Source organism: Nipponia nippon, unplaced genomic scaffold, assembly GCF_047370975.1.
Source record: "Nipponia nippon isolate SJK-2023a ecotype South Korea unplaced genomic scaffold, ASM4737097v1 scaffold_7, whole genome shotgun sequence".
NCBI classification, from domain to species: Eukaryota; Metazoa; Chordata; class Aves; order Pelecaniformes; family Threskiornithidae; genus Nipponia; species Nipponia nippon.
In genome coordinates, this window is record NW_028262391.1 from 19,228,340 (window position 1) to 19,246,221 (window position 17,882).

Here is a 17,882-nt window from a genome sequence, read left to right on the forward strand (position 1 = left end):
ACTCATTCCTTTGCTTTTTCAGATAATACATGAAGAAGCATCCCAACTCACCACAAAGTTACACAATACTACTATTAAGGTACTGGGCCTAAAAATTCTATAGAATTCGGAAATCCTTCTACGTCATACCATCTTCTTGGGGATACTCTGGTTCAGCCATTTAATATTAAGATTGTTCTTTTTGCAACAGCAGCACTAATAAGCCTCTGGTCAAAAGCTCTGTTCATTCACCAAAAGCCTTGCTATACTCCTCCTTTTGATAACCAAAGCTCTATGAAACAAAACGCTGTGCTTCAAGGAGAAGAGCCTGGCAAGCTGGAGCAAAGAGTAAACATTCAAGTTATGTGGAAGCCCCTAGAAACAGTGGAACATATCCAACAATCCATAATCATTGTCCACTGTCCCTGAAAAGTATAATTAGTCCATGTCCCACTGGTTCACCAATGCAGCAAGAAGAAAAAAAAGACAGCATTGAAGTCAGAACGATTAAGCGTACACAGCATTTGAAAGTCTACTTTTGTTGAAGGGTTGACAGAAGCAAGACTTTGAAGTTTTGCCTGCCTCTACTACATTGTGGGATCTGCAAAGTAACAAGACAAAGCAAAGTTTTATCTTGTCAGGTAACAGTAAGTAGAAAACAAGATTCAGCAGTTATCTTCATCAAATTTAAAAGTTCATGAGAATCCTTTTACAATTGGTTTGGGAAGAACAGTACCTGTTCTGTGCCAATGAGCTCCAATCCTGCAAGGGACGTCACTAGACATTTGGTAACTAGATACTGGGAAGTTCAGAATTAGATCAGTAAGTACAGTGTGAAGCAAAGAGGGAAAGAGAATCACAACCAGCTTCAACCTACTCACCCTGACCTAAATAAAAACCCAGGAGGTAGCAAGGCAGAGAGTTGCCCTAACTTAGATGTATCTTTGAAAGGAGAAATTGGGCCAAGTGCATATTGTATGTTATTATAAAGTCTTTACCTGTATTTCTCTTCACACCATTGGTTTCTCTGAATCTGCACTCAACAGCTATTCTGTTTGAGGGAGAAACTGTTTTTCCTGTTTTATCCTGCATTTACCTATCTTGTTTTCCATACACTATTTACATTTGTAGTCCTACAGTTTGCGTAATTACCCTTGGTTTGAGCTTTAACGCAAAGGAACAAAGAACTCATCCCATTCATTGCACATCTGGTACTCCACAGAACAAAGTTGACCAGAAAGGCTTCTATTTTAAAGCCCAGCCTCATAGTAACATTTCATGCTTTCAGGAGTTCCAGGCAGGGCTCAAAGGCTAAGAGGAACACAAATGTACCTGTTTTCCACAAATGTTTAGCTTTTGGTTTTGCTTCTAGGTTTGTTGTCATATTTGGTTTGGGGTTTTTTTTTGTGTGCATGTGTGTGTGTTTTTACAGAGTTGGGAAGGTGGGGAGGGACAGGCACACTAAAAAACTGCTAATAAAGGAAAAAAAAAACACAACTTGGCAGTATCCATCAAATTTTGCAGAAAGCCTGAGACAATCTGAGATTTCACTAATTTCTATTCCAGTGCTACATATTTCAACTACCAAACAACACTTTACCATGTCATAACTATTTCACTGATACAGATCTCCAGTGTGTGTGGGAAGGCGGATATGGGAGAGACAAAGGCCTTCTGCTTACACAACACATCGAGCCACCACATTTTAGAAACTCCTGTTAGCACAGTTGTGCTAGCTAGGAATAATAAAAATTCAGTTAGGCCAGCAAAATTAAGTTTTTGCTTATGAAGCCGCCTTGTCTTCTATGCAGTGAAGGCAGCATGGCAAGGAAAAGCGATAATAGGACAAGTACTTCTGCTGGTAGAAGCTGCACTTCAACTAGAAAAGCACACTACTAGACCTACAGCAATAGAGCACTTCTTGTTTAGACCCAGACATGCCATTGCATAGGAAGATTACACATGTCAGTCTAGTTTAAAAGGCTCTAATGAGATATTACCTTTCAAGAGTCTGGTAAATGCGAAGTTAGATTTCTTTTTCTCCCCCTCCCCCCCAATAAAATATCCTCAGTTATGCACCAAACATAACGCCGACAGTGCAAAGAACTACAGATTACCACACAACAAAACTATGTTCCAAAACATAACACTCACCACAGGAAGAAAGATTTGGAAACAGTTCCCTTATGTAAGCAAGTTATAGCTTTGTTTAGTAATTCAGCACTTCTGATGTCAATATTATTCATTAATCTCTGTAGGTTAAAAGAATTTTATACTGCCAGTATACTCCTTTCAAAGCCAGTTTGGGTCCAGAAGCTATAGCTGCTTTCATAAGCACAGAGTCCCAAGCTAGTAAATCCTACTAACAAAGACATTGTTCTACACACAATCAGCTCATGTATCTCTATATCGTATTAGCAGAACCAGGGATGTACTACAAGGACACCTGACTGCGCAGCTCATGCTGTCAGGACTCATCAGCTCCAGCTTAGTACTGCTCTTTCCACTCCAGGGTTTCTAGGCCACATTCCACAGTAAAGGAGATTCTAGGAAAGCATTTTGGTCAGGCCAAACACCAGCTCTGAACCAGCCCCATACCACTACTAGTTCTGCAACTGTAGGTTCTCCGGGAATCTAGAGTATGGGAAACTGGTAAGAAACACTTGTGCAAGTGCTACCAAGAGTCAGGAAGACTGGCACAAAACTAAAATTAAGCACTGATAAGCTAATCCCAAGCAGTTGAGCATACCCACAAAGCATTCTACTCGTTAACTCAGGTAAACATGATCTTTGCCCCCAGATGAACACGTTTTCCAAACACAAGATCATCCAAATCATTTTCTTCCACCATATGCATATTAGAATAGGCTATTTGGGAATGTTATAAAATATATGGCACTTTTTGAAAGTGTAGTAGAAAAATTAACTATGTAACTGGTCTGCCTTGTAATACTATTTTTCAGCTTCAGGGGAAAGCTTCTGAATACTCACAGCTATAATGGCAACATGAGATGAGTACCACCTCCACTTTCTGCCACGAGTTCACTTTCTACTATCATTGCACTACTGAATCAGAGGCCTAATCAATGTTAGCATCATTTGATTATGAGCATTCAAATAGAACCATCTCCATACCACTCTCTCCTCATTATTCCTAACATGAAAATGCAGTGTGAAAATACCTCACACTGCTCTTCATGAAGAGAATGAGGAAGGGGAAAATCCTACCCAGTGAGTCAGAATTGCCTTTATCCTTCAAGAGGACTTCAGAAGGGACTTGAGGAATATCAACTTGAAGATGTCTCCACTCTTGCTGCAAAAGTGAGCTAACCCCAACATTAGCAAAACGAGAGTCTGGACATCTGTTTATACCTGCAGATGAGTAAGCAACACCAAAATACAGATGTCTTCTAGCACAGTAAGAAGATCTAAATCTGTATTTGAAGCAGTAAAGACTCATCTGAAAAAAAGTTGAAGTTAGCTGTGCCAGAAAGACATCCCTTGGAGGTGGATATACAGGGAAGGAGATGGTGTCTCACACCTGAAGAGAAGCTGCTCTGAATAATCTTTTCCAAAGCAGTCGCTTACCCATGTGTGCCACAAAGATGGCAATTTGTGACAACCGGGGAAAAGTTACTATTTCAGAGATTAGGATTTTTTTTTTTTTTTAAAGAACTTCAACCTCATACAATACATTGACATTATACTCCTTGAAGGAGAGTGGAAAACTACTTCCTCTGAGAACAACTCACCACCTTAATAACTACTGTATCTCAGGGAAGCTTTCTTGCTATTTTCCTTTCTATTCAGAATTAGTTTCCTATTGTACACCATGATCTACTCATATGGAAGCAAGAAAGCCTACCACAGAGGCCTTGGGCATGTTGGAGAAAGGCTGGGAGGGCAAAGTAGGAATGAAAACATTTTGCACACTACAGAAAAATGGAAGTTAAACATAGTAGATTGCAAAAAGTTGAGTTTTTTCTTCTGTATATAGCTGCAGAACTAAAACAACTGAACATTACAACATCTAAACCATTCAGCGACTGTACTTTGTTTCACATGTCTACATTCTAAAATGCTGGACAGTTCCATGTTTGAACAAGTTTATCCTAGAAAATTTCATTTCTTGATATATACACAAGAGCCACGTATGCTGAAGAGTAAGCTAAGCAAAGAAGGTTTTTGTGAGGTCAGCTGAACTTCATCTGCCCAATACTTTATCTTATCTGCAGGTGAGTATTCCAAAGTCCAATACCAACAAGAGAAAGCAAAATGCTTATTTAACTACTGCAACATACAGCATGACAAAGTGAAAACATGTTTAATGAAGTTTTAAACATCTAACAGTGTTTAAAACAATATCACTTCTGTTCAGTATTTGAGCACCTGTTAAATCTACTGTCTAACTGTCTACAGTTACAAATAGCTACTCAGTGTTACTTTAGAATTAAGGCAATGGACTGCTATCCAACAACCCAAAACTAAACTCAGGAGGACATCTTCATTTATGAGGTAGCTCATTGAAATCATTGCAATACTTTAATTAGAGGAGTAAGTACTACAAACACAAAGACCCCTGCTTTTGAAACATAGTATAGCACCGTAGAGATCCGTGAACTTTTTTTATGTCAATAATAAATTATGTATCAACTAAATCATTACGATCGGCAGACTAGTCAGGTCTATAATGAGAAGGACAACTACACTAATCAACTGAGTAGTGATCACTTAAGGTTTCAGATCAGTGAAAAATGAAACTGATAGCATTCACTAGCCATTGCAGATTCAGTGAAAAACAAATTAAAGCAGATGTGGGGAAGGAGAAAGGGACACATGCTTTCCTTTACACTTGTGAAGCTTAAAGCAAAGCTGGAGTTTACAATCTAATCTTACAGAAAGAGACTCCAACATACTATATCTGAATGCACAAAAGATTCATTATTATTCTCCCTATGCAAAAAGTCAGCAATATGCTATACATATATATATCTGTATGTACATATATGTATAATGTTATACAGCTTTAACATGTCAAAACTATAAAAAAACCCACTAGTCAAAGCCATTAAGTGTATTTTATAATGTCTGGAAGAGTTTCGACCTTGTTTGAGCTCTGTCTAGAGCAATCATCCACTAACAGTCATTTCAGCAAATAATACATTTTCCAGGACAGAAAAAGAAATTGCTACTTCTATTTTCATTCTTCAACCTGCCAGTTATGAATGGGCCAAGTTTAAGAAAGTTAAGCATCAGCATTTTAGCTAATGATGGGATTTATCCCCACAAAGGTTCACAAGAACATGTTGATAAGACTCTGTAGCCTACAATCAATAGTTCTACTAAAACAGAATACTGATCCAATCAAAGCAAAATAGAACTTTTTCTAATTCAGAACAGGAGCAAAAGCTGCCTCTAAAATCCTCAATGCTACAGTATGGTATTAAAATACAAATTTCATCCTCAAATGGAAAACAGCAATAGCGACATCCAGGGTTTACATGCTCCATGTGTCCCCACAGAGCCAATCCAACATTTACCTCAGATTTAGCTTTCATCTATTAAAAAGAACAAAAAGACAGTACACTAGAACATTTTGTCTTCAAAGCTGCCCCAAGTCACTCTAAACATATAAACACTTACTAGATAACAATCCTTAGAGGAAAAAGATTCTCCCTTTCGTTCCTCTCTTCAAGAGCCTTCAACATTGATATACTTTCATTAAAGAAAAGGGCTATTGAACCTACTCTAGAAGACTTTCTGACACCTACTCTTAAGAAATACAGCTACAAGCAACAAATTTATTTTTGCCATGGTACGCTCTTTCAGGAAACACTGTCGCAGTCAGTCTCAAGGTCTGAGCTTGCAGGAAAAAAAAAAAAAAAAAAAAAGACAGATGCATATTGCCTTACACAAAAGCAACGGAAAACCCCGTTCAGAAACATTGATCATATGAATCTAGATTGTCTGGGTTGGACAATAACATTATAATGATTAGCTACCTAAGTGAAACAAGCTATTTAAAAGCATCACTTCAGATGATGTTGGCTTCAAAAGACTTCTGTCTACTTTTTGCTACAAAAAAAAGGTTTTCCTTAAGTAGTGTTTTGAAGTTTAATATTAAAGTGCCAAACCCACTTGATATTCTCCAAGTAATACTTACTTCATTTCCATGTTTCTGCAGAAATTCTATTTCCTGTTGTGTGAAAGTAGTCATTGAAATTGACTTCACTCTGTGGGGTGGATTCAAGCCCCGTCTAGAAAGAAGAAGCAAGAAGTATTTAGTCAGTATTCAGGAAATCTGTCATCATACAGTCATTTTTAACATTACAACCAGAAGTCAGTCAGTTTTAAATTCAGGAGCCATCTCTGTAAAACGCACTCATTTTGGTACTGCCATACAACTTAAGGCTGTGTAAACTCATCTCAAAATAAGATTCAGCATGCAAAGCCAAATAATTGAGCTTTAGGGGAGACCAATGTGTATAACTGCACATGCAAACTCCCTCTGACCCTTCCTATGCAAATTTATGAAAACATAATTAGACTTTTTTTTAAATCCTAAATGGCTTCCCCAAACTTGTTCACCCTTGCCTCTACCCTTCATCTCTCAATCTTGGGCCCCTCTGTTGCAGTTTTCTTTCCCTCCAACCCCTCTCTAACTTCGACCTATTCTAACTTCTGCCAAACAACTAGACTTCTTCAAGCTAAACTCCCCAGCTCAGATTCTTTTTGTCTTGCTTTAAGCTATATTTCCTGTTTCCTCCCAGCATCTTTTTCTAGTTTACTTTTTGCCCCTCCATCCGCAGGTCTGTCTTCTTCCTCCTGAACATTACACAAGCAACAGCAACAAAAGCAAAAAGACAATGGTTTTATTGTGCTCTCAAATGAGAGATATCATTACTAATGCAATAGCTCAAAACTTCAGCAGCTCTGCCTTAAGATTGGCACCATTCTCACATCCACGCCACAGACTGCTGCAGCAAAGCTAACAGAAACTCAAGTCACTTGTGCTGCCAAAACCTGACATTGTCAAACCCAGTTCAGTCAAAACCTGCAAGCATAGAGAAAAATCCTGCTGAGCAACAGTGCCAGTATAAGAAAAAGCTTTCTTTCTTTTCAAGCTCTTTCTTTAAATACATGCTAACTACTGCTTTTGCCCACAAATACTTACAATTAAAATAAAAGCTGTCTTTTGCTCAATGGAAACAAGAACATTACATCCCACATATGCCAGACACTAACTCAGGCAATACAATAGGGTTAGTTTAACACTCAAGTTAATCAGGCCTGGATTTTTGTGATACCGTCTTAAAAAAAAAAATGAATATACATTAACTATAAGATATCAAAGAACACAAAATTCTGTGGTTATGTATAATCAGAAGAAAGTTTCCAGAAAGTAAGTTGGGGGAAACTTTCCAGGGATGTAATATGGGGCTAACAAATTGCTGACAAATCAACTGATTCTAAGAGTTAGCTTTATTGTTTACATTTGTTACTTCGCTTTAATTATAAATTTCGTTCAGACTGCTTTTAGGAATAAAAAAAAAATCACTGACACCCGATTTAAGACTACTAGTAGTGATTACTCCAAGAACACTATAAATTAAATTGTTATCCATCAAAACAGCAAACAACAAATCTGATGTTCCAAATATTAACACTTTCTACTCAATTTTTAAAGAATATTTTCAATACTTTGAGTTTCTGAGTAGGTATAATGTGGAAAAAAAATTGTGCATTTAGCTTGCAAATTCACCTTGACATGTAAGTTCACCCTGTACCTGTAAGAAGACAATTCTGATCCTGTGTTTAAAAAATTTCCACATTTTTAGTTAAAAGTTGGATACCAATTAGAACTCTAAGCAGTAACATTTTAGCCTAAGTTTCATTAAAAAACAGATTTAAGACACTGTTTGAAACACCTGGATAACAATAAACAATGAATTTTATTTTGCCAACAAATGCAATGAACTTAAGAGTACCTTAAAAACAGAAGTCATATACAAACCTACTGGCATATGAGAATTAATTTTACAGAATGCTATTTGCTTAAGCAAATTTTTCAAATCTGAGCATCTAAAATTAGACTCCATGGTTCAGCACCTCAACAAGAAGGCAGAAGTTTTATTAAGATTAGTGAGAGAGGTTTCAAGATAGTTTATTCAACTCAACCATCAGCAAATTAATTTCTTGTCACAAAATGTTTAAATTCCACGGTAAATTGAAATTAACAATTTAACATCTTTCCTCTAGTTGTAAATCAAATCCACAGCTACATGACAAATAAACAAATGTTATTATCTAAGATTTTTTTTTGAAGTAAATACTCATTTTAAGATGATGCAACTTCAAAAAAAAAAATGTAAGAGTTCTAAGCAGTTAAAATTCATTGTTTCAGAGCTGTTGCTAGTATTAAGTCTGGTTGCTCGAGTTTGGTTTGGGGATTTTTACAAACACCTCCTTGGTCTGTGCATGCGAGTAGTTACATTTCACTAAGCAACACTGTAGAAGCGCATATTAAGTGACAGCATAGAAACAAAGTTGGCATCCACCTGGCATTTCACATAAATATGCTCCATAAAATATTTTATGACAATCACTGCCCCTTGCGTTTACAGTAAAAAGGTTTTTTTTTTAATTTTTTTTTTGTGAAAAAGTGGTTCTGTCTGCCTTAGTCTGTTCAATTTACTCTCCTCCTATTAATTAAGAAAGATGCACAGTTAGATACTTGTAAACTATTTAATGACTATTTTAAAAGCTAGGGTTATTCACTAACACATTCACATGTTTTTCAGCACAGGTAGTATATCTAAACTTTCACACTATCTTCTGCTGGAAATTAATTTTTACAGTAAGTACAGTTTAAGTAGTACTTGTGTTTGCAATTTAAAGGCACTGCACAAGTTATTTAAGCAGTACCTGCTCTACACTGATCTACTAGGGCTCTTCAAAGCATTTACATCAAACATGTATCTTCAGTTCTGTTAAGCAGCAATATTAAGTGTCCTTAAAGCACAGATTAGATTTTGTTTAGCCTAGGCTAGAGGCTTCTTACATGCTTCTCTCTCCAATGAGGACTGCTCTAGAGTTTTAAGGTTCAGGTTATAAACTTCCCCAATTTGCACATTATATCCATGATGTGGGATAAGATGAATTCTTATTTCTTTCACACCCTCCTGCTAAAGGAGAAAGACACGGCCCACTCCTAAAGGTCAGATCACAACACAGAATGTCAGATGTCTTGCATTATGGAAGAGAGCATGCCGACACATCGGTGGTCCAGGAAGATTGGAAATCCTGAACATAACTTCAATAGCCATAAATGCAAAGTTAACTATCAAGCTGCAGTACTATCCATAGAAGTCATTTTTAGGTTTATTTAACATGGCAAGGGGTGGGGGGAAGCCTATAAAAAGCCTCCTCTTATGCTAAAGCAGTGTAAGAAGTCAGACTGGAACAAGGAATTCAAGACAAGAGGCTGCATTATACAGCATACAAACACAACCCAAAACACTTGCATTGTGTTCCTTAGACAAATTACTTCGATTCTACCATTAGAACAGCTAAACCCCTATTTTTTTAATGCTTTTAACTAGCATGAGCCACTTTCAGTAACATTATACCCATGAACTGACTAGAATCTCCCTAAAACAGAGCAGTTGTGGAATTTATGAAGCAGAACTCGAGAACGAAGCCTAAGTGCTAAAGGTACTCTTACTTCAAAATCCTAATATATTTTATACCCTTCCTTACCTACAGAGATTACTTGATGACCCAAATGATTCACAAACAACTCATCTACATATGGGGGAAGCTTACTGGTAGGCAGCCAAGCGCAATTATCCCCTATGAGGAATTAACAAACCTTTTTTTATAGGAAAAATGTATCTACCACTCGCTTTGTTTCCTTCCACGTATTTGACAAGTGTTTTGCACAGTTCTAATGCTTTACAGCATTCCCTATTTAACAGGAGGCAAAATGGATTATAGTCCCTTAGCCCAAATTAATAATGTCTAAATTTAAATTGACCCCGAACAAATATTTGCAACCTGTACCTGTGCAGCGGTACCAGTTACTCTTTTCTCTACTACAGGGTTCCTGAAGAAGACAGCAACCACCTGTCAACAGCAACCAACTACCTCAGCCCTTAATCCAGATCACAGCTATCTCCTAAGAGGCCCTTGGGAAAGATGACCGAGTACGACTATTCTGCCATCTGCACTTATCCAGCACACCACAGCTAGAACATCCCACACATCGATCCCACTCATCACTGCCAACTTCTTCATGCTCAGCAATGGTTATTTCTGTGGAACAGCACTGTGACCAGAACTTCCAGCTATGAGACCATCCTCCACTGACCCTCCACTGAATCAGTCCAAGCTTCTAGTGACACAGCCTATCATAGGGGCAGCTACAGAAAACGAGCAGAACATGAGATCTCCATTCTTCAGAGAGCATTGTTAGAACTGGTGCTCTCGCAAACAAAGGAAGCTTTAAAGCCACTGACACAAGATTCCGAAGTCTGGCAATTGAAACATTAAACATTCAAAACGCTGTCAACAAGCGCTGAACATTTGTTACTACCATAATTTAGTAGCAAATTATGGTTGAACTTGTGATTGTTGGCAGAGCAGCCATTCCTGCATTCATCTCAAACAAACATCAGCCAAGTTGTCTACAAAGGCCAGTGCTGGGAAGCGGGGGGGACAGACAAAAAACTTAAAAAGAGTTGGGCTCTGCTGGGATAGAGGGTCACTTCCATGAGAGGAATGGTGGGCAGATGGCTACTCAACATGACTAATGTCCCCCTATATCAGATTCTAACGTGATCTCAAGTCTAAGCCAGCAAAATCTGATCCCCTTAAGAATCAGGAAGTTAATGAGGCAAGTCAAATGCCAGTCCATCATAGAGTACTCTACATCCCCAGGTGTCTGGAAAACAAGCTTTAGAAAACCCAATGTCACAGCATTCGTTATTATTTCTATGCTGTTGTTATTAGCAAAAGAGAATATAAGCAGTACTAGCCATTACTGATACTTGTAGACCTCCCTGGAGACCCTCCACCATCTCACAAGCTCATTTATTTTTAACAGCAAAAGGCTCACATACACATTCAGAAGCACAGTCAAGGCTAATTTAACTTTTTTCTTAAAAAAAAAAAAAAATCCTTTCTGAACTGCACAGTATTCACTGTGGTATAGACATTTCCTTTGCTCTCTAGCCATGACACGGAAAACAAGAAATATAGTAATATAGGAAATACCCTTAAAAAAATACATATATATTTATACACACATAAGATACGGAGCCATTTTCCAAACACGCTCCAAAGGAAAAAAAGGACTGGTAAGTCATGCCAACACAGCCAGAATCACCTTCGCTCTAACACTGTTTGTTTAGACCATTTTAATTTCTGCAAAACTTTTTGGGGAAAGGGACAATAATTCACCACCATTGCAAAGACTCTGTTCTAAACATTCTTTGTTGCTCCTTCCTGACACAAGTCAGAAGTACAAACTTCTGAACAAGAGACTTCCTCAGTAAGTTGGAAGGGAGAGAGTAAAGAGGGCAGCAGTGAGGGAAAGGGTAGAAGGAGTGTCCCAAGTATCACATCAGCAGACGTTAAAAAAAAAAGTCAAGATTAAATAAATTTCTATAGTACAAAGCTTGTGGAAGTGGACTCTTAGTCAAACAGGAATACTTTCCATTTGAGAATTTAAAAACATGTTAATTCTAGAAGCAGGCTGACCAGGAGTGGTACAGAAGTGCTTGAAAGCAAAGATGTGCGCAGACAGCTGAGAAGCAAGGCAAAGAGGCAGTTGATAAGACAAAGGGAAGGATGTCACTGTCAGCAGGACACATGGCAGCATCCAGAAACACGAGACATAGCTACCAACATAATCCTTTGAACCAAAGGACTTCTGTCAAACCAGAAGAATCTCTCTGCCAACATTTCCAGAGATGCGGTTTTGCTACAATAAAGAGAAAAGTCTTCTGGTTTTGTATTACCATGATACTTGACCTGAGAAGACTGCTCCTCTAAAGCATCTCCTCCCACTCTTGGAGAATAAGAGATTGTGTGTATATTTCTACATAACCTATATTCTTGTCCAACACCAAAAAGTTGAATTAGGCACAGCTTGTGTGATGCTAGTGTGCTTTTTTTCCACGTGAAGAGAATTTAAACACAGGGGACAAGCAGAGGTATTTTACAAGGAAGCCACTACCCATGAACTTTCTCCTGCATGCACCATTTTGCACAGTGAAACTTTTGCTCGGGTAAACCCAATCTGATGAGAAAACTTAAAATCTAGGTATTACAAAAAAGGACCTCCTCTACATTATTCATACTTCTAACTTGCCAAGACTCACCTTCAACATTAAAGTCAGAAACAGATCTTTTTAACAAAGTCACTAGTTCTCTCATCGTTTTTAGCACTACTTGAACAAGTTAGAAATACTATTTTTGGAAGCAGTTAAGAAAATGGTAGGTTTTTTAAAGCTAAATCTAGTAATAAATAGCATTGCTCTCTTTCTACACATAGAATCATTAGTAGAAATTAATGATGGATCCAGAAAGAAGGTTTTGGGTTTGAACAGACTGTCCTTGCCAGGACAATGAATAAACACTTCAGAAAACTTGAAAAAAAAAAAAAAAACAAACAAAAACAAAAACACAACCACAAACCAAGTTAGACTTCAGATTTTAAAAGTTTAGAGTTAACTGTATCTAGAACAACATGCCTGTCTAACACGATACCAATGTTAGCAACCACTTTTAATTAATTGAGCAACCTTTCTGAAGGAGACTTGTTAAAGTACTAGTATTTTAATCTTGCATTGGGCACTTCATACTTGAAAAAACTGGTCTACTCTACTCCAAGAATAATTCCTGTACCAGATTAGAAAAAATGAATTAAAACAAGAAGCAATGCAAGTTATTCACGTAGCATACAAAGATGAAGTAATAAGATTATTAAAGCCTTACAGTAAAGCAAGTATTATGAGGTAGAATGCAAGCAGCCATTAAGCACTACAGAAGCAGCAGTACATTTACACTTATTTGCCATTCTGTGGTTTCTTCCCAAGTCATTTCCCTCCACTGTGGAATTCTACAGTGAAAAGCATTCGGAAATAAGTTGTATGAAGGACTATTCTGATAGAAGTGTTAAAAATAAGTTTCTAGTTATGAAACTGACATGACCTATCTCTACACTAAGTCTCATCACTAACAAAAATATCCCAGTGGCTATACATATGATCTTGCACACACAATTTATGAAAGCATTTCCAAGTCAACATGAAAGAACAAGCCCAAATTTATTTCAGAAGAAAGCTTTCAAGTCCTCTTAACAGTCCTTTACTCTAGCTTTAAGTGTAGGTGTTACTAGCTGTAACAACCAAAAATCTTGTTTGTGGTTTCTTTTTTTATAGCAACACAAAAACACTACATATTTAGGATGAAAGAGCTATTTGCATTTTATTAGAATACCAATACATTAAGAACTGTCCTTCAGAAAAAGTCTTCCTCCTTTAAGAATATTAACATCCAAATGATGGCCAACTTAACAGCAAGTGACAGCTGTCCCCTGCTTACTAGCTGTTTCACTGCATGTACATCCTTTTGGTTACTGTAAATTGGACTATGGACTTTAGTAGGCCATACCTCCCAGCCAACAGATAAAAGGAACAAAACCTACTGAACCTATGCTAAACATCTCAGCAGCACTCATGATATATTTGTCCATTAAGGTCGAGAAGCCTGAAAAATAAAGGAAAACATTCTCATGAAGTAGTTTTATCATGCTGTCAGTTTAACCAGTAAGAACATGTGCAATCATTAAAATAAGCTCTGTGCAGTAGCTTAAAATAGTCTCACATGCCAGCACAAATAAGTTTGCTAACAGAGCAAACAATGGCCAGAGCTGGCTGATTAAGTAGCATGTATATGTCAAAAACTAGAACGTCTTTTCAATTCCACAACCTGAATGTTTTTTCTGTATTTGTGTCAAGCCTGTTCAAAAGTCTACACAAAGTAGAAGTAAGAAGGAAAAAAAACCCCAAGACTAATTAGCTGTCTAGTAGTATAAAAGGCAGCTTGTTCCATGTAAATTCAGCATAGAACTAACATGTTTGCTTTGGTTTGAATCTCAATATAATTACCAACTTTGTTCCAAAACCACCAGACCTTACTTGGAAAGCCTGTGTGGGGTACTTAGTCCTTCTTAGTAAGGGGACAGAAATTAGTTCAGGCTCCTGAATGCCTTTTATGAACTCAAACCCTTACAAACACAAATCTCTATACTTCGACATACTATTTATTACTTACTTTGGCCACTCTCTGATTCTGCTCCATTCCATAAGCACAATGCCACAGAGACATAAACAAGCAAACAGATTTAGCTACAGAAACAGTAACACTGAAGACAGTAGGGTCCGTGTCCCGTCCCCCCCCAAGCTACGTATATATAACTGAAATTCAGAACTGACTGATCTCAGCTCTTAGTTTCACACACACTATCACAGAGGAGGAAGGGTGGAAAAGGGAGGAGGAGTAGCAGGGAGGCCTATGCAGGAATGAGGAACAGGAAAAATGCAATCCACTTTATCAGAGCCAATCCCTTTCTAAGGTTTATATATATAGTTTGTAGGAAGTAACAGATGTAAGAAAAAACCTTCTACTACTTTTCTGATCAAGTATATTAAATTACTAAGGCTAGAGTTTATCCTCCAAGCTAGAGAGTTGTCTTACAAACTACTATTGAGCATAATTTGATACACAACAGGCTAGTCCGGTGATTTAACCTAACATTAAAGTAAGATTTTTTTTAAACGTTAAACTCGGTATTCACCATAGGGTTAGTCTCCTCCACGTCTTCAAGACTGTCACAAAAGTGAACTGTTCAGCCATGTGCCCCCTTCCCTTTCTAAAACTATTCCCCAAACACTTGTTTAATTAACTACACCCTCAATGATTTCCAGGGGGGCGGTGGTGGCGCTCCCCCCTTCACGTCCGCGAAGGCCAACGCTTGCCCTCCCTACGTGCCGTGAAACACCTCCCCCGGAGCAGCCACCGGAGGAGCCGCGGACCGCTGCTGCCCGCCGGCCGCGAAGGCTGCCGCGCTGCCTGGCCCCGCAGACGCACGGCCGGCTAGCGACGGCCAGCGCCCGCCCCGGGGGCTCCGACGGGGACTTCTAGCGAAGACCCCCGGGAAAGCCTCCCGGCTGCCTTCGCCTGCCCTCCCCCGGGACAGCCCCCCGCCTGCTCCCCTCCGACGTGGCCGGCCCAGCGGCCCGGCGGAAGGACAAACCCGCGGCGGGGAAGGGCCGGCGCAGCGCAACCACAGGCGAGGCGCTACACCCCGCGTAGCGGCTCGCTCCGCCGCCGCCCCAGCAGAGCCGTCTCCCGGCGGCGAAGCGAGCCCGGGGGCCAGCCAGGGGCGGAGGTCACCCCGCCGGCAGCGGGGCCGCCCACCCCCTCCCGGGCCGGCTGGAGGGATGGAGCCGAGCGCCCCCCCGCCCGCACTCACAGGATGCCGGAGCAGGAGGTGCACACGAAGCTGCCCACCGTCATGTCGGTGTAGGTGGGGCCGCGCTGGTCGCAGTCGAAGCACTTGCGGTTGGGCGGGAGGCTGCTCATCTCCCGCAGCAGCTTCAGGTGCTTCTCCTCCTGCTTCCGCTTGGCGCTCGCGGCCATGGCCCCGCCGGCGAGGGGACGGCCCGGCACGACGCCGGGCCCCGCTCACACCCCGACGGCGGCGGCGCTCCGGGGCCCGGCCGGCGGGAGAGGGGGGCGGGGCGGGGGGGGGGGGGGGGGGAAGGGGAGGAAGGGGCGGGGAGGGCAACCGGCGCCCGCCGATGGGCCGGGGCGGGAGCGCGGTCGCCGCTCACGCCGGCCGGCGGCACCGCGAGAGAGAGAGGGCGGGCGGGAGGGGGCGGGCCGAGGGCCGCGGCGCGGAGGAGGCCGGCAGCGGCGCCAGGCCCGGGGCGGCTGAATGACGAGCCCAGGCGGAACCTGCGCGACACCTTTATGAGATCAGAGCAGGAGATGGCGGCGGCGGAGCCGAAAGCGCTGGGTTGCGGCAGCGCCCCCTTTCGCGCGGGAGGACGCACTCCCCTCCCGCCGCGACCCCGGCCCGGGGGAGGCGCCGCTGCCGGGACCCTGTCACCTGGCGTGACCCGGCGGGGCGAGAGGCGGCGGCGGAGAGGAGGCCGCGGGGGGGGCGGGGGCAGGCCTGTGGGGAATCCTAACGACAAAATCCCGATAAAACGTACGGTTCGCCTTCGCTCGGGGGGGAGGGGGCCGCCCCCCGCGCTGTGCTCGGGGCGCGCTGTTCCGCGGCGCCCTCTCCCCCCGCCCGGGCTGAGCGCGAGGCGCGGCCGTTGGGGTCTCCACAGGCCCCTGAGCCCCCGGCGGTGAGGGCGGGCTCAGGCCAGCGGGGGGGGAGCCCTTCCATAAAACAGCAAGCACCAGCCTCGCCCCCCGCCGCAGCACTCCCCGTGGCCGTCTGAATTGCCCTCGTCTCCCGAAGTCTGAAAATTCCGTCACGGGAGCTCGTGAGAGCAGAGGCCGAGGCGAAGGCGGTCGTGTAGGCGGCTCCCCAGAGCCGTGCCGAGCCCCCGGAGCTGGGAGCGTTCTCCAGAGCGGGCTGCCGGGGTCCCTGCCGGCTGCGGTGGGACTCCCAGGGGACGGACTGGTGGCTGTGGTGCTTCGCAAGGGCTCAGGGAGGACTGGTAGGGCGATTTTCACAAGGCAGCGGGATTTGTGAGGAGAACATTCCTATGGGTCTCTGGGTTTTTTTGTTACGGAGACAGAAAATGCACAGTTTCCCCTTGGGAAGTTAGCTGTCGGTGCCCGACTGGACACTTCCCTCATCAAAAGAAAGAAAACAGAGCCAGCAGTCATGTATATCTGCTGATATCCTTGAGGAACCCTTGGCTCTGGCTTGAACTCAAATCTGCCGCTGATCTACAAAACACACGTTTGTTCCTTACAAAGGTGCCTAAAGGAATATTTTTCAACAGAGCGCAAAATACTTTTAAAGGAAAAAAAATTCAGCGTACTTTATAATTTGGTGATTTAATTTACAAAACTGCCTGGCAACACTATGTGTGGTTAAAATCTTTTGAGGTTAAATGATTCCCAGTGCTGTGTATTTAGGGTCAAGTTTTGCACCTCTGACGTCAGTACATATGTTAGCACTAGCTTTTGTAGGAGCAAGATCTGATCTGCTGTGTTTTCCTCATAGTTTTAGTTAAAAAATCTAGGACTAGGTTTTCAGCATCAGTAATTTGGCATTCCTCCTCTGATTCCTCTGGATGTGCTGATTTACGTGAGCTGATCAACCACTTTAAAACCCAGTTTTAAACCCAGAATATAACGCACTGATCTCAAATTTTTCTAATACAGATTGCAGGAGCCGTTCATAGTGAAAAATAAACATCATGAAATCATTAAATAATCACAAATGCTTAGACAACATTCTTAAAAGTAAACACAAAATATTTCCAGTCTTGTAAGGACTAAGTTCTCACTGCTTCCTCTAATTTTTCACTTCTCTTTGAAATGCTGACATTCTTGTTTTTCAGAAGATTTCAATTTTTTTGCCTTGTACAAAACACGCTAACATTGAAGATTTGTCAATGACCTAAAGTAAATGACCTAAATTTAGAAAAAAAAAAAAAGTTTAAAGGTTAAAAAACAAGGTTTTTTTTCCTGGCAGATAGTTTGGAGAGCAGTGATTGGCCACACCACCTGCTGTAGCGAGGAGTTGCTACGTTCAGTTGGGTTTTGTTTCATCGCGAGTCAAAGGTGCTTTGTAACTGAAGCGAGAACATCCCACTTCAATTGCTTGTGCTGCGAATGTACTTATGTGAAGAGTTGTTAATAAA

At 41.4% G+C, this 17,882-nt stretch overlaps 1 protein-coding gene across 10 annotated transcripts in view; it reads right to left on the reverse strand.

Moving 5' to 3' along the window:
• AGFG1 (ArfGAP with FG repeats 1) overlaps positions 1 to 15,815 on the reverse strand; it is a 37,844-nt gene extending 22,029 nt beyond the window's left edge. For 3 of the 10 annotated variants that reach the window (XM_087739484.1, XM_087739478.1, XM_087739477.1), the window contains exons 1-2: positions 15,521 to 15,814; positions 6,143 to 6,236 (exon numbers count right to left, since the gene is read on the reverse strand). In XM_087739484.1, coding sequence (XP_087595610.1) covers positions 6,143 to 6,236; positions 15,521 to 15,687 — 261 coding nt within the window. In that variant the 5' untranslated portion in view covers positions 15,688 to 15,814. Of the gene's footprint in view, positions 1 to 6,142; positions 6,237 to 14,842; positions 14,862 to 15,520 lie in introns of those variants that run through there. The other 7 variants (XM_087739481.1, XM_087739479.1, XM_087739487.1 and 4 more) reach the window with 6 other exon arrangements.
• Between the last annotated feature and the right edge of the window lie 2,067 nt (positions 15,816 to 17,882).